Source organism: Polistes canadensis, unplaced genomic scaffold (assembly GCF_001313835.1).
Source record: "Polistes canadensis isolate GaletaPanama2010 unplaced genomic scaffold, ASM131383v1 scaffold_8, whole genome shotgun sequence".
Taxonomy (NCBI): Eukaryota; Metazoa; Arthropoda; class Insecta; order Hymenoptera; family Vespidae; genus Polistes; species Polistes canadensis.
Genome location: NW_014569555.1, coordinates 944,718 through 966,257, shown reverse-complemented (window position 1 = coordinate 966,257; position 21,540 = coordinate 944,718). Strand labels below are relative to the sequence as shown.

Here is a 21,540-nt window from a genome sequence, read left to right as displayed (position 1 = left end):
TATGTTCATTCGATTAGTCTATAACTTAATTATTATTATTATTAGCATTATTATTATTATTATTATTATTGTTTTTTTTTTCAACACTCTTTCCCTCTATTACAAAATATTCAATTACAGTTGCGATTATTATTATTATTATTATTATTATTATTATTATTATTATTATTATTATTTTTGTTTTGTGATGAATTTTAATTGACTGTTAAATGCTCAATCGTTTCCAGCTGTTCCATTTCAATTTTTTTCAACGAGTCATATTGAATTTTCAAACGTTCTAATTCCATTGATTTCTCCATAATCAATGCCTGAAATTTTGTTTTCATTTAATTAATTAATAAGAAAAAGAAAAAAAAAGCAAGGATTGTCAATAACAACCTGTATTTGTTGTTTCTGCGCGTCTCTTTGCTTTTCAACCGAACGCAACAAATTTCGCGCGCCAATCGTCCGCATTTTTTCTTTTTCAACCTCGTTCGCCCAGTTGTCCATCAGATCGATGAATTTGTTACAATTCTTTTGAAAGTCCACAATTCCTATTTAAAAAATGGCGAACGAATGAATTTCAAAAATAAAAAAGAAAAATAAATGACGTTCGATTACTTATAATTTTTTGGTTTGCAAATAAATAAATTGTATATAAATTACAAAAAAAAATAAAATATATTTTAGGTAAACGAGAATGATAAAAATGACGGTACAGTCTTCGAAATAACTTGAAGAAATATCTATTCTCTTCTATTAATTTTGTTTATTTTATTAATCGATAAAATAAAAAAAAAAAAAAAAAAAGATTTAAACATCAAAATGTGCACATGTAACGCACTGGCGTAAAATGAGAATTCTCTCGTCTTAATTTTAATGGATTTCTAATTAGAAAATAAAAAAATAAAAAAGAAAGTAAAGAAGAAAACAAAAACGTTCTTGGGAATTTCGTTTTCTTTCTTTCGTACCGTACTGTACCGTCATACCGTAGAGCATGCATGACAATTCTTGATCGAAAGACGTGTTATGGTAGTGAACAGATAACCAAAAAGTTAAAATCAAAAGAAAATTCGAGTCAGAATAAAGTGGATTCCAAAATCTACGATATTTTCATTCGAGGAGTGCAAAAAACTATGTGCTTAAATGAAAGGATCTATGTAAAAGAAAGGAAAAACGAATCATAATGTTGGAAAGTGTGCATAAAAGAATCTTCTCAATCAATATCATTGCTGAACAAGATCAACAACGACTGACTGACTTACTGGTAATGAAATTTTGACATTCCTCCTTTAATTTATTCGTTTGATTAGCTACTTCCGGTTCTAAGATACAAATTTTACTTAAATCATCTATATAAAGGCCATACTTCGTCAACGAATCAGCCATACTTCTATTCAACAACAAACAAAACAAACTAATATTATCTTTTTTACCTTCGATACGCATGCGTTAATTTTTGTTTTCGCGCTGGGTTGTCAATGGTGATCTATTTACATAGATATATATATATTTTCTTTATTGACGCTTTTTTTTTCTTTTGTATATAACGTATAGTTTAAAAGTATTTGTTTTATTTGTTATATTTGTTATATTGTTTTTATTAGTAACTTATTATAATATTTGTACTTTTTCTGTTTCTTAATTAATTATATTTTTTAATGTAAAATCACGCGTTTAAATTTAATTTAATTTTATTGTAACGGTAAATAGAGATTTGATAAAAGTAAATAAAGAATTCAATTAAAAATTACATCTGCCAATTGGACGATTTATATTTCAGGCTATTCTATCACTTGATTGTATGATTAATATAGTTTTCTTCTTGTTACAGGTGATCATCGCTGGATTTAACAACAAACCTTGGAGATTTTCCTCTATTTGAACGCCTTAAATGATTACTTTTTAAAATATATGTATAATGCATTTCTGAAGGCACACATATGTTTATACATTAAAAATTAAATATAGTTATATAAAATTCTATATTACAATATATAATTATACTATATATATATATATACTATCAAAGTATATATCATATACTCCTCATATACTATCAAAGAATACAATACAATATTCTTTGATAGTATTGTACAATCATCGCGTAAAGTACCTACTATCGCCCACTGGTAGTCCCGGTAGTAACTGGGAGTAAAATTTAACTGGGTAGATAAAAAAGGGGACTTGTGAGCTACTATGTATTTCTGTATTCTTTGATATATCTTTGTATAGCACATTATTGACAACCGATTGCTCATATGTAGGTAAATTACCGACGTACAATAGGTAAAGAAATTGAAACACAGATGGGAATACAGCACGTGCACGCATTATACACGCGATACGATATCTATATTGAAGCTTAACGATCCTGGCTCGTTGTTTGTGCCACTAGTCATTCAGCAAAATGGGGGTACGGTAGGATGCATTCTTTCGTGTCGAATCGCGCGAAGAAGCTGTGTGATTTGTAATATCTCGTGAATAATAATAATAAATCATTACGATTACGATGAAGTTATACAAGGCTACCTAAAAAGGGATGATCATCTAATCGATTATATTAGTTCGTTCGTCGTTCGTCGAACGTAAAAAAAAAAGGGGAAAGATATAAAGATTAAAGAAAAAGATAGAAAAAAAATTCGATCGAGAGTGCGTGCGTCGAGTGCCTAACTTCGTGTCTGTCGTTGTCGTCGTCGTCGTTGTACGGTTGATTTGACACTTTGAAAAAAAACAGAAAAGAAAACAAAAAATCAAGAACTCGTTATATCACACCCCGCCTCCCCCTTTTTTACATTTCTTTATATTTTGTCTTATTTAATTTATTTTCACGATACACGTACACGACACACACATATATACGTACGTAAGTTTTGATTAATTAATTAAATCTTTTTTGGAGTTGTGTCGAAGCTCGTTATGTCTGGAAATCATGAAACGTTTAATAATAAAACAAAGTGTCCTTCGGAGTACGTAAAGTTAAATATCGGTGGTTCTTTGCATTATACGACTTTGGGAACATTGCAAAAACATGACACGATGTTACGCGCCATGTTCAGTAATCGTATGAAGATTCTTACCGACTCCGAAGGTAAGATATTTTATGCTAAATATAAATTTACGTGTTGTTAAATCAATTTCAATGATACCTTTTTTCTTTCCTATTCACGATTAATACGATATATCATTGTACAACGATATTATATTTATTCTCGATAAACGTTTGATCATTTCGAGATCATTAACCGTGCGGCCACCATCTTTTTTTTTCTGTTTTGATCTGTTCTATCTCTTTCTACACAAAAAATACATATTTTATATATTAAAATATTGTATTGAAGTAATATATGCGTGCATATTAAATGACGTATTAAGTGTAATATAGTATCTTATCAAGAATAATAAATTATAGTGAGAGATATTCATTACGTTTAAGTGACATATTGAGAATTTTTATTTGCTGTCAGTTTGTATGAAGTATTAAACTATTCTCATAAATTCAAATTATATAGATTTTCTTTTTTTTATAAAATAATATGCACTTTTTATTTGAACATTAGGGAGATGATCTTTACTAAAAATATTTTTTTCTTCTATTTATTTAATTACTTTTTTTTAATAGCAAGTCATTGACACAGTTGTTTTTAAGTTATATTTATAAATTTTGCTATAGGATGGGTAATAATTGACCGGTGTGGGAAACACTTTGGTACAATATTGAATTTCCTAAGAGACGGTTCAGTTCCATTGCCAGAAAGCGCCAAAGAAATGGCAGAACTTTTATCAGAAGCTAAATACTATTGTATCAGCGAGTTAGCAGAATCATGTGAGCAAGCGCTTCTTAGGAAAGAACGCGAAGCTGAATCCATTTGTACCGTCTCATTGATTACGTCTCAAAGAGAAGAACAACTTCTTATAAGTAATACTGCTAAGCCAGTAGTAAAACTTATTATAAATAGGCACAATAACAAATACTCATATACAAGGTAGTATTATAAATAATTTTTGTAGTTAAGTTATTTGACGACGTAAGTTAAGGCATTCTCTTTGATAAAAATAAACAATAAATAAATATATGTAATCTTTTATATCATTCCAGTACATCAGACGACAATCTATTAAAAAATATAGAATTATTTGATAAAATGTCTCTTAGATTTAATGGTAGGGTGCTATTTATCAAGGATGTTATCGGTTCGAGCGAAATTTGCTGTTGGACATTTTACGGCCACGGTCGTAAAGTAGCCGAAGTATGCTGCCATTCGATTGTGTATGCAACAGATAAAAAACATACAAAGGTAAGATTTAAAATCAATGAGATATATCTATCTATCTACCTATCTGTAATGTGCGAATACACTCAAAAATATATAACCAGTAATGACCTTAAATTCCTTGATATTCAGGTCGAATTTCCAGAAGCTCGCATTTATGAGGAAATGTTAAATATTTTATTATACGAACATCGTAATGGACCAGATCAAGAATTAATGCAGGCAACATCTTCTCGTGGTGCTGTAGGTGGTGCACCACCTTGTACATCCGACGAAGAAGAGGGTGAGCGTTCCGGTTTGGCTCGCCTTCGCTCCAACAAACAAAATACCAACTGACCCAGCCTGCCCATCCTTAACACGTTAAGCGCTAAGCCTCTTTTGTTGAGTTTTCCATTTAGGCCACGATGAACACTATTGGCCATAGAAAAACATAGAAATGTTACCCATCAGTGACCATCATGGCCTGGATAGAAAGTCTAAAGCTGATTGCTCTGCAGGAACTGGCATGGCGTTTAACGCGTTAATCCGCAATATCCAGCAATTTGTACAATTTTTAATGTTGTTCGCTCTCTTAAAACTCTAACTAATATAATATAGGATAAACATACATATATTAGTAAAAGACAGGAGATGCGACACACGCATAGACACTAAAAAAGAACAATTCGGTGTGCCCTTGCTCCTCATTCTTTCTATCTTTCTTTTTATTTCTTTTTTTTTTTTTACACAAAAATTCTTAAATCACAATGCTAAACTATCAAAACTAAACGACAGGCTATATCTCATTGAATTTTTTATCGCAATAGTAGTTTTTTTGTTATTATTTGTTACTGCTGCTGCTGCCGTAACGGTGTATCTTAATTCCTCACATGTTTAAAATAGTATTTAAATTAATGTCAAAGCAGAATGACTAACTCATCTTTTTAGATATATTCTACCTGTTAAAGTTAAAATGGGGACTACATTTTTTCAAACTTTTATCATAGAATTAATGATATATATATACACGGGAGATTAGATATCTAAGAACTTTTCATGTGCCAAACATTATATATTACGAGTCTAAATTGTCATTCTGCAATGAATGGAATTACTAAATTACAATGCATTTTATATCATATTAGAATTGCACTGTTACTTCTGTTATGAGTATTAGATATACTGTTATTATTATTTCTTATTACTATCATTATTATTAATATTATTAATATTATTATTATTATTATTATTTTTATTATTATTATTATTATTATTATTACTACAATCATCATCGTCATTTATTACTTTTACCACCATTACCTGCAACCACTTTTCAATTAGTACTACATTTTATTAATATTATATTCTTATAATCGTTGCTTTCAAAATGACGTTGTCATTTTCATTGTCACTACTATATTCTTTTATGGTATTATAATTACTACTATTATTATTTCATCATCATCATCGTCGTCGTTGTCACGATCATTGAATTTACTCGTAACTTGCATATGCAGACGGATTGTTAATTCCTCTCGTTTAAGGAGAATTTAGTTTTAATGAAATGCATATAGATTTTAAAATATTTGTGATAGAAAAAATTTCATGATATCGCAATTGTTGATAATAATGAATTTAACTTCATTACTAATGTGTATTATATTCTTCGACGTGTCGACGAGGGTGCTTATTTATGTTTATCTATGCTATGTTATAATAATAATTATTATTATTATTTCCATGCAAGAGTTAAACGTTGAATGCTAATTTCGCGTATTTATTGAGCTCTTTATTTTTTTTTCTGCACAAGCAATGTGTAAATATATTAACACAATTATCTTTTTATAATTTAACCGTTTGAGTTCCCGCAATTTTTAGAAAAATCCTATCGACAAATGCTATGTGGTTCGATAACGTATCAATTTTGCATTGCGGACCAATAACGTGACAATTTTCAACAAGAAATCTTAACAATGCTGCTTGGGACTCAAACGATTAATTATTATATGTTCCTTTATTTTTTTGTTTATTATTATACGATGAAATATCCGGCCTATTAGCTTAACTGATTTTTTAATAACAATTTAATATAGCTCGACAACACAATTTCAATCCAATTATTTATTTACATATATCGATATATGAATTTTTATAAAAATAGAGTTTGATAGATTTAGTTCTGCTAGTATTTATTGATTCGTTCTATTAACAGCAATGCATCACGCCTCAGAGTACGTTTTCTAATTGTCATTCGATTACTATTCCTTGTCGTATATTCTATTATTATTATTGTTATTATTATTATTATTATTATTCCTAATTTTTTAACACTTTTTATTGTCAAGTAATATTTTTCATTTAATGAATGTAAAATTTGGCTACTTGTCATTAGGATGAGAAGCATTACATTTTTATGTTTTCATTTTATTTTATTTTTATTTCGAGTGCTTATATGTTTGGATAAAGTATTAAACACGTTGATTATTAAAAAAAAAAAAGAGAAGACTGCAAACAATAATCTATAGACTGCTCAAAAAAGCAAAGTTTGTAAATCTAATTTAAATGCAACAATAATTAATCATTAAGTGCTTTGTTTTTCTTCTATTTAATTGTTGTATTATCTCTGTTCTTATGTCTGTATTATCTCTTATTAATTAAATAGTAAACACACTTGATCTTATAAAATTATATAAAATTTTCAATTTTATTATAAAATAATATATGGCAGAGATTATACAACTGTTTAATAGAAAAATCTTAGAAAGCTTTATACATGACTGTAGTAATAACGATGCGAACAAATATTGACCATATAATAAATTATTTTTGTAAAATTATTTTTTTCATCGTATATAAAAAATTGAAACAAAGTCAAATATTTTTAAAAGAACTAATCAAGAACCAAAATTTATTTTTCGCGTTGATAATTATCATCACGAATGTGTGATGTTGGTATCTCAATGGAAATTGGTATGTCATAAATATATGACACCTGTAGCGAACGTGTTAACAATTATTTTTTAAAGAATACAACTAAATCGATAAAGAAAGAAAATATTTAGATATATATATTTGTATGAAAAATGTTTGTTCATTCTTATTACTATGGTTTATTGTATATTGCTATGTTCAATTCAATGATATATAGTATGGACGTATTTTAATTTAACCCTTTTCTACACCAATGTAATCCATGAGACTGCAACATTTAATTATAAAAAATAAAAAATTAAAATATACATATAAATTAATACAAAAAAATTAATAAATCTGATAATAAATATGAAAATATAATTTTCTTTCTATTTGCATAAATGGTAGAGGTCTTTGGAATAAAAATATATAGAAAAAATTTAGCAGTCGTTGAATCTGGTTTGTTAAGGGTTGAATGTTCAATTATACGATATAATTATTTGTGTCGTTTAAAATTTTCATCAATATTATATTTCTTAATAATATATTTATGTGATTATATAAAAAGAAAAGAAAAAAAAATATCTAATACAAAACAAGTAAAACTAGGGGGGGGGGAAGGGAAGTTATTATATTAATTGTTTAAGTCCCAAGTAGAGTGATCATGCTCTTCAGATTTTATGTTAAAAAGGCAAAACTAACATTTGATTGTTGTGAACAACAACACTCAATTTTTTCCAACAAGATTAAGATAAAGAGCACTGGGACTCAAATGGTTAATGTAATAATAGTGATTAATGAATACAACAGGGTGTTTTTTTTGTAAATGATAATAAAACAAAAAAAGAAACAATAATTACAGTATTATCAGATATTACTAATATCTAACTAATAATACAAATCTACAATACACGGCATGAGACTAAACAATTTTAGACCATTCTTAATGTGTGATATACAAATAGGATTATATATTTAGAGATTATAGATATATCGTTATATATATTATATTATAAATATCTAAAATAATTATTAAATAGAAACGTTAAGCGAAGTAATATATATTATATATAAATATATATATATATATTTGGATGTATGTATGCACAGGTGGACAGGGACAAACAGACAGAGGGAGAGCGAGATTTAAATACATGCTGCAGCTAGAGAAGTGATTACAATTTATAAGAAAGGAAATATGTTGTTTATAATTTAAACAATACTTTTTTTTATCGATAATTAAATTAGAAGAAAATTAAGATATATATTGTTTATGTAGGATCGAACAACTTCCATACCCAAATAATAAAATAGCTATTCATGAGGAAATTGACCAGAAAGTTCTATATAGTTCGAAAGTTAGTTTTTAGTTGAATGGAAAATGAAAGACTTGGGTTCGTGTTCAGGATCAGTCCAATAGCCCAATTTTTTCTCGAATCCTACATTTACATATATCTTTTGTTTGAGGTGAGTTATATGATTTTGCAGAAAAATTATGTCTAGTATAACGAATTAAAAAGTAAAAGAAAAGAAATATTTTAAATTGTGTAATATTATATGCGCGTTTAACATTATATATATATGTGTCATTATTATTGTGTCAAAAATATAATTATTGTTTAATAATTATATTTTTTATATCTATATTATAGTTTTTAAAAGTATATTTCAACTTTTAATTTTATCCTTTCGCTGATTGAAATACGATATAGTCTTCCGATTAATATTGTTCTATTTAAGAAATATATTTAAATACATTTCAATTTGCGATAACATAAATAATGTTAATATATGACGGATAACTCTCAATATGCCAAAACAAACTAATCGATTAGAAACGAATTTAATTAATACATTTCTATTTTAATTGTAACGTATTCTCCAATCATTTTTATTAACATTGGAATGCGAATATTTTCTACTTTATTATGATTCATAAATATTAATTAAATTATTCCTAAAGTGTTCGTCCAAAAGAGTAGTGTTCTTTAAAGTGATTTCTTCTTTATTGTTACTGAGATGTATATATATAAACATTAAAAGAGTATTAATGTGTAATTACACAAAATCTGATAGATATAATAATTGAAAATCAGGGCTTCTCAAACCTTTCTGCTTGGCAACCACCTTATTTATCTAAGTAAATATTTTTACTAGTATTTGTTAATAATAAATCACAAAGAAAGTTTATTTGAAAAGAATTCTTTGATCTTTGAAATATTCATACTAATATTTTACTTTTATTAAAATTTCTGTGAACTCCTAAATTTAGTTAGACGATTCCATATAGAGCCGCAATTCATGCTTTGAGAAATCCGGTTTTTAATTATAAATTACGTGCCAAGAATCTTGTACCATCTTCTATTTTCTATAGATGATATACTTGGTATATGTGAAATAATATATAATAATTAAAAAAAATATATTTGTGCCCTGTATTAAAAAGTTTTAAAATGCATAACAATAAACGTTATAATATATATATTTGCAGTTAAAATTATATTAAATGTAGAATACAATGTGTTTATATGTAAGAAACAAACATAACATTTTTCCTGTGCTTTTTATACCTTACATTGTTAGGCAGGACTAATATCTATAAAATCTTTCAATCAAAGCGTCAATGAACATTGACACAATTATTAAAAATTCAATTATTATGAATGAAAAAGAATGAAAAGATATATATTTATGAGAAAATGATTTACTATTAATATATCTCTATATAAAACTATATAGACATTTAAATGTATTCAAACGAATAGGTTATTTTTGATTATAACTATCTGATTTTTTAAACAAATTGTTTTTTTTACGTACAATTCAATAATATAAAATTCTATCTTGACTTACCTCGCAAAAGTTTTAATTACAATAAGATATTTCTCTAATAATTATATAGGTTTATAATTTCAAATAAAGCAATATAACGACACTATACAATAATATAAACATTACAGTACTAAAAGTCGCTTATTAGCTGAGAGATTTCAACGAACATTAGTAACGTAAATATCCGCTAGAATGCAATGCGATAACACGATAACGGGTGTAAAAAAACAGAATTTCTTTGTAATAAAATAATACGAGACTAAGGAATGTTCTTTTGTAAGAATGTCGATACTATTATAATACGAAACGATTATTTGATGTTTCCATGTTAAACGAGTTCAATACTATGTAATAATTATATATTATTTTCCATAAAAACGATTGGGAGATAAGTTAGAAACATCAGGATCACGCGTTCCCCCACGCTACAATACAACCTATCAGGAAAGTTGATCGCTCGTAGACAATTGGTTAATAAACACGAGCCATCTCCGAGAGCCAATGATAATCGAACAGTACGTTTGATCGCCCCACCCACTAAAAAACAATAAGCCGGTGGCGCTACTTATCCGTTAGCGTAAAACACGAGTAGCGTTAGTCTCGCGCAGCACATTGCACGGTGTACTGGATAAGCGTTGATAAGTAAGATTAAAAAAACTGTCTCGTGCTAAAAGTCCTGAGAGACCGGGTTTGACGCGAATTATTCTAATAGTGTGTTTAAAAAAACCACTATCCGCGTATACGTACGTACACATATATACAGAAATATAGACACTCGACGTATTAACATATGCGCTTAATTAGATGAAGAACAGAAGAAATTCTACGGATAGATGAATAGAAGAGGAAAAAAGATAATTTTCTAAAGTACGACACGTTATTGCTCAAAGAGAAATAGAGGGGGGGGGAGATACAGTTAGAAAGAGAATAAAGTAGACATTAAATAGGAGAGGTCTTGTGTTACGAACGCGCACGTTGCCTTTCAACTTTGTTTATCTATCGATTTTCCTCGTCAAGAGGAGAGAACGTAGCCAGACATAACGATTCGTCAAGAGACAAAGCTACGAAAGTAAGGAAAGAGACATATATTTGCACGTGTATATGCGCGTGTGAGTATATATAATAAAAAATAGAAGAAGAAGAAGAAAAATTTGTATCGGTGGGAATGAAATAGATTTGGCCGTCGATGAAATTTCTTCTACCATATTAAGAATACGTAAAAACGAGGACAATACTAATTTACTTATCGTCGTGTTAAATTGTCATTAAAAGGAAAAGTTTATTTATTTCGGAGTAAAACTACGTACGAATTAAACTCGGTTAAAGTAGACTTTACCAGTTAGTGGTCCCGCGCGCGCGAGATATTAACTTCATTTCGAAGAAAAAGAATAAGAAGAAGAAGAGGAAAAGGAATAAGAAGAGGAAGAAGATAGAGAAGATAGAAAAGGTAGAAGGGAGGAGCCGGTAGAAGATTTCTCGTATCGAGAGACTCGCCTATGTTACGATACTTCATCGGTAAGTTCGTACAATTTCGCGATTGTTTCGATTTTCTAAAGAACGAGAAAGAACGTGTTACAAAACGAGAGAGAAAGAAATAAAGAAAAAGAGAAAGATAATAAAGATAAGTAGAGAGATATTTATCTACTATCAGTTAGACGTAGCGTGGAAAATGCATTTATACGCGTGCATGTGTGGATGAAAAAGGAGAGTCCACTTAATATCAGTTTCACGAATTCTCTTTCCTTCTCTTTCTCTCTCTCTCTCTCTCTCTCTCTCTCTCTCTCTCCTTCTCTCTCTCTCTGCGTGTATCGATAGAGTAAAGTCGTCCGCCCTTTTGATTTTCCATTTCACTTCGTCGCGGATGATAAAGAAGAAAAAGAAAGAATACAAAAAAATACAAGATATTATTAAAAACAGAAATTGTTTATTTTTCGTAAAATCGAGGTCACGGGTGGCGTGATACGAGAAATGTTTGTCTTTCTGTTACCCCGATGTCTAAATTTTTTCAAACGTGTCTCTCTCTCTCTCTCTCTCTCTTTTAAGGGGTTATCAAACGTATATCCCTTGTTCTATATTTCACTCCCACTTAAAGAGTATTAAACAGAGATACGTATATATTTTCACACGAGGGCTCTCGACCTTAATTCGAGGACGCGAACCGGGATTGTGCACTCTAACCTCCATGTGTTTGCCTGTCCGTCTGTCTGTCTATCCGTTCGTCCGTCCATCCATCCATCCATCCATCCATTTGCCGCTCGGTTGCCTCGTGTCCGTGATATGATGCTGTAACGACGGCATAGATACCGGTTCGCTGTTGTACGATGTCCGTCAGCCTATCATCTTCCGTCTTCTTTACACGCGATCGTGCGCTTCCGTCGTAAGAGTCATTCTCCTTTTACCTGATTCGTTCGACGAAATTTATGCACGAGAGTATGTTGTTCCTTCTTATTTCGCGCGTGTCACCATAACAAAAGAAGATAAAAAAAAAAAAAAGATATTAATTTGTTATGATCCTTTTAGCTTTTTCTCTCCCCCCCCTCTCTCTCTCTCTCTCTCTCTCTATCTCTATTTTTAATTCGTTCGAATATTGTTTTATTTTTAAAACATCTAATTTGTTTCTCCTTCTTCTCTTTTTTCTTGGATTTATTCTGACTTTTTTTGATTACGTAAATCGCTCGTAGTTAATTTTTTAAATTATGATTATTTGATCCGATTGACGGGATTTTTTATTCGGTTTGGTTTTTGTTGTTGTTTTTTTTTTTTTTTTTTTTTTTTTTTTTTTTTTTTTTTAAATCAGTAGATAAGTTTGTATCTTATTGATCGATGATTAATCTTTCTTGTTCTATTATACCGATCGATTCAAATAATTTATATTAATTTGAAAAAACTCTATACATTTATAAATATTATAATAAAATCAATGAGATCATTTTATTTTAGTATATTATAAGTAACCGAGATTTCCGGATGGATCAATCTCAGGGAGAATATTGTGCTTGCGCTTTATAGTCCCTATATACATATACGGAAGGATTTCACGAGTTGCCAAATGAAGAGAAGACTGCATAGCTATGAACTAGATATGTTGGACGAAAAGAATTTGATCGATAACGGGTGGTCTTTCATCTTTCGCAAACAAAGATTTTTCTTATTTTTATTTTTGTTTTCTTCTCGTTAAATCACTATCGATTTCAAACATATACAATCGATATTTACGTTTTAATTTTATTCGATTTATCTTCAATACAGTTCAGAAAAGAAAAGTTATTTAAATATTATGCTCACTGTTTTTCTTCAGATTATTCTATGCTTTTTTATCGTTTCTTTTATCAATCTTTTAAATTTGTTATAAAAAACGCTATAATAATTATATTTTACTATAGAAAAAAATATCCGCCACTTTTTTCTTCCACTTTTTTTTTTGTGTCTAATAAATGACTTGGTTCATAATAAAAAAATGTAACAATTTATTGGTCCGCTACGGTGTGTAGTCAGTTGAGAAACACTGGTATACAATGTGGGTTAAAAATTGTTCAAACAATGATCTTAACTTCCTTAATTGTTTAATATACAATTAAAAAATAAAACCCTAAAATTGTGCTCTAATTTACAGATTTAATTTTCATGATAAAATAAAAAAAAAACTTTTATTCTTATTTTTCATAAATAATATAAGTACGCGAGCGCTATAAGGTTTAATTTAATAAAAAAAATATATTTTGGTATATATATATATATATAGAAAATGAATTTCAGCGTGTATTAAACATATGTTTATTATGTTAAAAAGTTTCTAAGTTAATTTATTTTATAAATTAATTTTTTATTTCTCATTTTTTAATACTTCATTGTAAAAATTATTCCTCCAGCCGATTTTTCACTTTTTATTTCTTAGTATTTAATTATTCAATAAAAAAATATACTGAATCAGCGTTTTTCATTTAATTAACTATAAATACTGAAATCGCTGAAAAATGTTGATTGGCATTTTTGTTTTCATACGTCAAAGATATTGCTAAGATAATGCATAACGCTTCGTGCATGTAAAATTATTTTATGTGTAATAATCGTAGTATTTAGTTGGTCGTTATGTTAAAATACAATCGCGAACATTAACGGTAATTGTATTGATTAGTTTTAAGAAAAACTGCTTTTTCTTTTTTCTTTTTTAAATATTAACGTTATTGCGAATAAACAAATAATATATTTTACGTGTATACCGAAAAATGTATAGGAAATTAGGCTTAATTTCTTTCATAGTCGTAAAAAAACAAAAAAAAAATTTTCTTTAACTTTGAACTTAAGAATCAGAAAAGAAACGAAATAAAGTAAATTTAAAAAATAGCAAACTTTTTTTTACCTTCAGCATACATTTTAAACATTTTATGACAAATAATTTGTTAGTAGGATTGATAGAAAAAGAAAAAATCACTTTCACGAGAGCACATTTTATTATTGATTGAAATTCTTGCGTTGATCACAGTATATATTGATCAAGAGCAAATAATGACTTCGATGAAAAATCACGCATAACACGATAATTTGCATAAATAATTACTTGTTCAATTTTGATCTCATACGTTGTAAACAGAATTACAGATGATTGTAAAAACATTAACTCATAGACAATATATTCGTAAATAATTAATATTAATACATTGTTTTACTATTAATTTTTTAAATATGAATTATTTATATTTAGATAAATATGATTTTTATATAACATCTCCGAGAGAGAGAGAGACAGAGACGTAATTATATGTTTATAATAATAATAATTATGATAATCGTTTATATTATGTTTTATAAATAAAGAGGTTGGATTGAAAAGTTCTGTACCCAAAGAACAAAAAATGTTTTATTAAAAAAGAACATTTCTACTTTTAGGCATGAAACTTTTTAATCGACCCATTTATAATAATAAATAAATAAATAAATAAATAATCATAATATTGAGACATAATCGTGTTCTTTGTTTGTGCAGAATAAATTCACAATCACGACGAAAGACGAGAAGCCGATACGGACAAGATATTTCTTCGTGGGGGTTGTGTGTGATAAATAAACGAAGCTGAGTGAATATAAAAATAAAATAAAAAATAAAAGAATCTCAAGATGAATAAGATGGATTACATGGAAGTAACTTGCCCGAATTATTCTTACGTATTTAATTTTGAAGAAAAGTTTATGCATCAGGATACAAGAGCTTGGATGTTGAAACATTGGACAAGTGCATTTTATTATTGTGGTATATATATGATATTAATATTTGGTGGTCAACATTACATGGCTAGTAGACCGAAGTTTGAACTACGCGGTATTCTCACCATATGGAACACCCTCCTAGCATCATTTTCGATTATTGGATTCACCAGAACGGCCACTGAATTCATTCACGTTCTCAGGAATCATGGACTTTATTACAGCGTTTGTATACCAAGGTAAAAATCATTTTAATATTATTTCATCGTTCGTGTCTATCTAAGGTGGCACAATGAGAACTGCAATTTGAACTTGTTATTGAAAATTTGTATTCAAAGGAATAGTCATTTGTAACAAAATCCTATTCCTACTATTCGATTGATATCATTTTCCATAGATAATTTACGTTTGCATTAATACATTGGTATCGATGAGCATGAACATTTATAAACAAAAACTTGGCTTATATTTCATTGATTTAAAGTTGCAATTCTTGTTGCGTTACTCTTTCTTAATAATGTTTTTTTTTATTTATTTATTTATTTATTTATTATTTTCTTTTCTAATTTCAAAAATAATAAAGAATAAAATCGGTTGCCCGAAACACATTCGCGCCGATTTATAAATATACCTATATTATTTTATTTCATCTTTTTATTAATTAGCATTAATAATATTTTTTATATTTATAATACCTAAGAGTGTGTATAGGAAAGTTTTGACATAGAAACAATTCTTTTCGATCTGATTTCTTTTTGTTAAAAACAAAAAAAAACAAAAAATTTTCTTTTTCGTTGAAGCTCAAGACATTTCAACCCACCCTTGTATTTTTTAAACTTTCGCATTCGAAATTTCAAATGTTATAATTATGAGTCTTTCGTCTTTTTTTTTTTTATTTTTCTTTCCATGAGCAATGTCAAGTGTATTTTAATTCTCTCTGACACGAATAATAATTATCGTAAAAGTGACTCATTATTTCAAGGAAATGCCCGCAGACATTTTTTTATATCTAAAAAAAGCAAAGATTATGAAACTTTAATATAACTCGTAGAATATAAGTAAGTGTTCATTATTTATTAAAAAAAAAAAGGAAGTAAGTGTGCGCGTGAAGATTTTAAACATAACAAGGTATAATCATTTCTTTTATTATTTCTTTTTTACATCTTTTATTATTTCTTTTTTACATCTTTTATATTTAAAATAAAAATAAGTTGAAAAAGTTTCGACATTTTGATCTTACGCACAGATTTAATTATGCATACATTTTCGTTTTATTTTTCAATACATAAATATTATTTTTCAAATGATAAGACGTGCGATGATAAATAAACGATTTTTATTATCCCGAAAGATATACTGTTCGTAAGGAGGCTTTTCATTATTTTGTTCTTAATACTAATTGTAAATCTAAATTTAATTTTATTCATTTTTTAAAAATATTTAAAAACAAAAAATTCATAAATACTGTATAATTTTATTATTTTGTAATAGGATTTTGCTTTGAGGAACACAAGCAATATCATTTTCGTAATTATAATATATTTATGTAATTATGTTATAAAAAAAAACTAAATGCTAGTAAATGAAATTTAAGGAAGTTACTATTATATTTGTAAAGAAAATTTGTTTCTTTGTTCTGAGAAATTGAATTAATCAAATCCGACAAATCGAGATCATTTGAAAAGTCTTGGATTTTAAATAAATAATCTTCTTTTATTTATTATTGAAAGATACGAAATTACTTTTCGACTCATTTAAACTTAACGTAACTGGAGTCTTAGTTTTACGATTAAAGAATAAATAAGAAATGAAAATCTTTAAATGTTTCAAAAATGAAATAATTGATTTTGAAAATCAGAGAGAACAGTTTTAATTTATTTATATATATACGTAAATTGTATAATTTAATCGATAAATAAAATGTTCTTTATCTCAGATTTGCATAATTGTTTTAAAAAGAAATGTGTATAAAATTTTATTTATCATCATCATTCGATGTCGATCGTTTTTTTAGATAGATAAAAAGAGAGAAAAAGAGAAACAGACAGATAAATAGACAGTGAAATAGTTTTGAAATAGAAGATGAATTTGATGAAGCAATAATTATTTCTTATCTCAGAGATTTCTATAAACATGTAAACATGAAAACAATTTGTTATTGAATCACTCTTAATCAAATTTATATTAGAAATATTTTGAGAAAGATTATAAGTATAATAATAATCTTGAGAATTACGAAGAAATCATCCGATCATTATGAAAGTTGTTTAATCATATTTTATATATATATATATATATATACTTTCTTTATATGTTGAATTATAAANATTATTATTATTTCTTCTTTTGTATAATTGTAAGTTAAGGAAGAGAGAGAGATTCAACTTAGGAAGAAATATAAGTAATATTTATTTTTCGATAAAAACACACACAATGATTTTTCTTTATATCTTGAATTGTTTATAAGGATTACTTTTGTAAATGATTATATATTGAATCGAATATGTGTTACAGTTATGTTTTTTATAAGATTAATTTTATGTATTAATCATATGTGTATTTAAAAGAAGTTATAAAACGTATTAAAATTGGTTTTTAATTGTAATATATGCACGAATATTAACAAATTTGTATGGAAGTATTTTTAATTTACATCTAATTCATTTCAATTGATTCTTTTTAATTTTAAATGAAGTATTCTATCGATTTAAATTAACATAAATTACATTAATTCTGTTTAGACATATTAGATGAATTAGATTATCATGATTTTCATTAAATTTGAAAATAAAATATTTTTCAATAAAAAATATATTAATAAATTATATTGATAGATCTTATTTACATAATGTGACGTTAATTTCTCTTTATAATAATAATAATAATAATAATAATAATCATAATCATAAAAATAATTATTATAATCGATTCATGCATTCATATTAACTCAAACTTTCTATTTTAACAATCAAATCTTTTGCGAAATATAATTGCAAATATGTTCGATGAAATGCAATGTCGAAAGCTTATGCTACGTGTACGTGGGTGAATTGGAAACTTTTGTGCGTACCATAAAAACAAATTTTTTGTTTATTTCAGTTTAATTCACTTGTGTTTTAAAAAGAAAAATCGTATTAAAAGAATATGATGTTAAAAATAATGCGGTTTAAAACATGAATATCCTGCATGTATAGAAAACAGGATTGTAAGATTTTTTGAAATTACGTGCAAAAATAAAAGTGCGTTTGATCGAGAAACAAAAAAACATTGATTTTATGTTAAACTCAAACTTTATCAACTCACCCACGTATATTAAACTGAAACAATAATCCGTTCTTATATTATCCTGTATTTTGAAAAGCAATATTCTATTAAATGTACTATTCTATCGGATCTAATCAACGAATTAAATTTCAATTTCATACATTAAGTATTCGCCTACTCGTTAATTTTGATATTATCTCATTAAAGTATGTATTTCTGTATTCTTTCATACTTTAACAGATCAGTAACATATATAAACTTACAATTTAGCTGTAATAATTATTAAGAAAAGAAAAAAAACTAACTAGATAGATAAATAAATAAATAAATAAATAAATAATCTTGATTTTTTCGTATTGGAATGTTTCAGTTTCATCGTTCAAGACCGAGTGTCGGGCTTTTGGACATGGATGTTCGTGTTGTCGAAGTTACCCGAGCTCGGTGATACCGTGTTCATTGTTCTACGTAAACAACCATTAATATTTTTACATTGGTATCATCATATTACCGTGTTGCTATATTCATGGTTCTCTTACACGGAATACGCATCTTCTGCAAGGTGGTTTATCGTAATGAATTATTGCGTACATTCGTTGATGTACAGCTATTATGCTTTGAAAGCAATGCGTTATTCGCCACCTAAATGGATCTCGATGCTGGTCACGGGATTGCAATTGTCCCAAATGGTGATGGGTTGTGCTATCAACGTCTGGGCTTATCAGTACCTGAAACAAGGACAGTCAGAGTGTCATATATCACGACTCAATATCAGGCTTAGCCTGGCTATGTACTTCAGTTATTTTGTCCTATTCGCACACTTCTTCCATAAGGCCTATTTCAGCAGAGGCTCAAGTAAATCGAGCAAGAACAAATTGTATACTAATGGAACTATTACCACGGCTGATGATCACATGATCGTATCTACGAAATACGCGAATGGTAAACTGAAGGAAAATTAAGAAATAGAAGAAGAAGATGAAGAAGACAACTATTATTATACAACAATAATAACAAAATTTTCGGTGGGAAGAAGAAAATAAAAGAAAAAAAAGAGAGAGAGAGAGAGAGAAAACACTCAGTAACGCATAACATTTATGGTGCTCGCTAAATGAGGAAGCAAATAATATTTGTGTTATGGGGGGCGGGGGGAAGCTTTCTACATTTCATGCGAACCGATATCATTTTTTCGTTCTTAAGAGTAACATAAACGTACCCTTCCTTTTTTCTTTTTGTAATTTTTTTTTATATTATTATTATTATAACATATATATATATATATGAATTCATTTTGTTGTTTCTTATTTGAAACGTCTCTCTCGCGGTATCCGTGTATTATTGTCACTCTCAGTTAAAATGAAACTTTGATGTTATAATAATCGCGATTCGTTCGGGAAATTTCGATTTATTATTATTTTTATTTTAGTTTATTTTTTTTTTTTTGTTATTTTTCTTTCATTTTTTTTTGTTATTAAAAATGTTCTATTTTTTCTTTCTTTTCCTTTTCTTCTTTTCTTTTCACCGCGCTTATTTGTAATTCACGTATAATGTATCATAGTTTTACCATCATTCGGAGGATGGTAAAAAAAAGTGAGGAGACAAACCTGATAGAATAATTTTTATTTATCCTCTTCCTTCTCCTCCTCCTCTAGAATAAATGATAAATAATAATAATAATAAGAAGAAGAAGAAGAAGAATATTAATAATTAAAATAACACAATAATTATTATTATTATTATAGTGATTAAAAATATTAATAATAAATAATACGATAATAAGTTAATTATGGGATCTTTCACTGGTGTAAGAATATTTTGTTTCACGGCTCCGCACAAATTATTCTCTTAAAATTGTTCGCCGATTTTCAAATCCGCTGTCTGTCACGCTTTAATCATCGATTAGGATGATTAATTGATTTTTTTGTTTTCTTTCGTATCTTAAATTCTTCTCCGTCTCTTTTTTTTTTTTTTTTTTTCAACTGAATGAATTAAAATATTTAAATAAAAAAAAAAAGAAAAAAAAAAAATAACGAACAGTATGTGCAAAAGGAGAAAGAGAGGGGAGAGGAAGTTTGGGAAGAAATATAACAAAGTTAAATATTATTCACTTCTTGACAATATATGGCGGGCTCCCTGGCCGATTGATTATTTATTATTATTATTATTAATTTTCCTTTGTATTTATTTGATTTTTGTTTAATTATTTCTTTCTTTTTTTTTTTACGAGCTCACTCTCTTCGTCGGCCTAGAAAATATTTTTCCTACTACTAACTCCACTCGGTCGACGTGAGGAAAGAATAATTAAAGTTTACTTAAAAATTTAAAAACAATTTAAAAAAAAAAAACAAAAAAAAAAACAAAAAAAAACAAAAAAAGAAAAAAAAACAAAATGAAAAGAAGAAGAAAAAGAAGACTAAAAAAAAAAAAAGAAAAAGAGTAATGAAAAATAATCACGCAAAAATACACTTCATAAAATAAAAAGCGAAAAAGAAAAAAAAAAATAGCAAAATAAAAATACGACAAGGAGTTAAATTAAATCGTGGGGTGGGGCGAGGGGGGGGGAGGAACGGTGTGAATCATCGGGATTTTTAATTTTTGTTGAAAAATAATAAGTATAAAAGATAAAGAAGAAGAAGAAGAAGATTCTTGAATCGATTGAAATCGATTTGAAATTGTATCGCAGAGCTTACCATTCGATAAGTTAATTCGATTCGTTCGTTATTATGTTCTCTTGTGTGCTCAGAAGGCAGACACAAAATATAAGAGAGAAAAAAAAGGAAAAAAGAGAAGAGAGAGAGAGAGAGAGAGAGAGAGAGAAAGATAACGTTAGCGAGCTAAGGTGCCTGTTATGCTAGAAGAGAATTATAATAGATATTGATGATGATCTACTCGCAATGTCATGTAAGTTATTTTTTTTCGGACAAAAAATGGCGTCAGATTGCTTGGGAAGAGAGGAAAAACCAAAAAAAAAAAAACTGTCCAATTATCGCGAAAACAATATAAAAAAGTAACAATCAACGAATAAGAAAATCTCTGATGCAACAAGTTTGTATTTTCAATGTCGGATAAAAAAAGATTAGAGAAAGATAAGAGGATGAAC

General features: G+C 27.7%; 3 protein-coding genes and 1 long non-coding RNA gene across 5 annotated transcripts; 3 read left to right on the top strand and 1 right to left on the bottom strand.

Moving 5' to 3' along the window:
• Nucleotides 1-135: 135 nt before the first annotated feature.
• Nucleotides 136-1,414, bottom strand: LOC106791538 (intraflagellar transport protein 20 homolog). The gene is made up of 3 exons (XM_014757226.1): nucleotides 1,245-1,414; nucleotides 379-533; nucleotides 136-308 (listed from the first exon to the last, which is right to left on the bottom strand). The coding sequence occupies exons 1-3, from the start codon at nucleotides 1,366-1,368 to the stop codon at nucleotides 195-197; spliced, it is 393 nt and encodes a 130-aa protein (XP_014612712.1). The 5' UTR covers nucleotides 1,369-1,414; the 3' UTR covers nucleotides 136-194.
• LOC106791549 lies at nucleotides 632-1,965 on the top strand. Its single transcript, XR_001382194.1, has 2 exons — nucleotides 632-1,246; nucleotides 1,814-1,965. It is a non-coding gene; the product is annotated as an uncharacterized LOC106791549 (long non-coding RNA).
• Nucleotides 1,966-2,311: 346 nt separating this feature from the next.
• Nucleotides 2,312-8,912, top strand: LOC106791762 (BTB/POZ domain-containing adapter for CUL3-mediated RhoA degradation protein 3). Of its 2 annotated transcripts, XM_014757662.1 has the most exons (5): nucleotides 2,312-3,070; nucleotides 3,653-3,965; nucleotides 4,079-4,277; nucleotides 4,386-4,536; nucleotides 8,256-8,912. In XM_014757662.1, exons 1-5 carry the CDS (start codon nucleotides 2,899-2,901, stop codon nucleotides 8,318-8,320), a joined length of 900 nt encoding a protein of 299 aa, XP_014613148.1. In that variant the 5' UTR covers nucleotides 2,312-2,898; the 3' UTR covers nucleotides 8,321-8,912. The 2 variants fall into 2 exon arrangements, with proteins under 2 accessions (XP_014613148.1, XP_014613154.1); XM_014757668.1 differs by lacking the exon at nucleotides 8,256-8,912 and having other exon boundaries at nucleotides 2,313-3,070; nucleotides 4,386-4,977.
• Nucleotides 8,913-10,560: 1,648 nt separating this feature from the next.
• On the top strand, nucleotides 10,561-19,595 carry LOC106791755 (elongation of very long chain fatty acids protein 6). The gene is made up of 3 exons (XM_014757650.1): nucleotides 10,561-11,492; nucleotides 14,962-15,418; nucleotides 18,814-19,595. Exons 2-3 carry the CDS (start codon nucleotides 15,093-15,095, stop codon nucleotides 19,400-19,402), a joined length of 915 nt encoding a protein of 304 aa, XP_014613136.1. The 5' UTR covers nucleotides 10,561-11,492; nucleotides 14,962-15,092; the 3' UTR covers nucleotides 19,403-19,595.
• Nucleotides 19,596-21,540: the final 1,945 nt, after the last annotated feature.

What these genes read in the sequence shown, in the direction of transcription:
- LOC106791538 (XM_014757226.1), bottom strand. Translation starts at nt 1,368, where the DNA reads ATGGCTGATTCGTTGACGAAGTATGGCCTTTATATAGATGATTTAAGT. An exon ending in ATGTCAAAATTTCATTACCA is followed by an intron (nt 534 to 1,244) that starts GTAAGTCAGTCA and finishes TTTTTTAAATAG; the next exon opens with GAATTGTGGACTTTCAAAAG. An exon ending in CGCAGAAACAACAAATACAG is followed by an intron (nt 309 to 378) that starts GTTGTTATTGAC and finishes ACAAAATTTCAG; the next exon opens with GCATTGATTATGGAGAAATC.
- LOC106791762 (XM_014757662.1), top strand. Translation starts at nt 2,899, where the DNA reads ATGTCTGGAAATCATGAAACGTTTAATAATAAAACAAAGTGTCCTTCG. An exon ending in CAGATAAAAAACATACAAAG is followed by an intron (nt 4,278 to 4,385) that starts GTAAGATTTAAA and finishes CTTGATATTCAG; the next exon opens with GTCGAATTTCCAGAAGCTCG. An exon ending in TACATCCGACGAAGAAGAGG is followed by an intron (nt 4,537 to 8,255) that starts GTGAGCGTTCCG and finishes ATGTATGCACAG; the next exon opens with GTGGACAGGGACAAACAGAC.
- LOC106791755 (XM_014757650.1), top strand. Translation starts at nt 15,093, where the DNA reads ATGAATAAGATGGATTACATGGAAGTAACTTGCCCGAATTATTCTTAC. An exon ending in TACAGCGTTTGTATACCAAG is followed by an intron (nt 15,419 to 18,813) that starts GTAAAAATCATT and finishes GGAATGTTTCAG; the next exon opens with TTTCATCGTTCAAGACCGAG.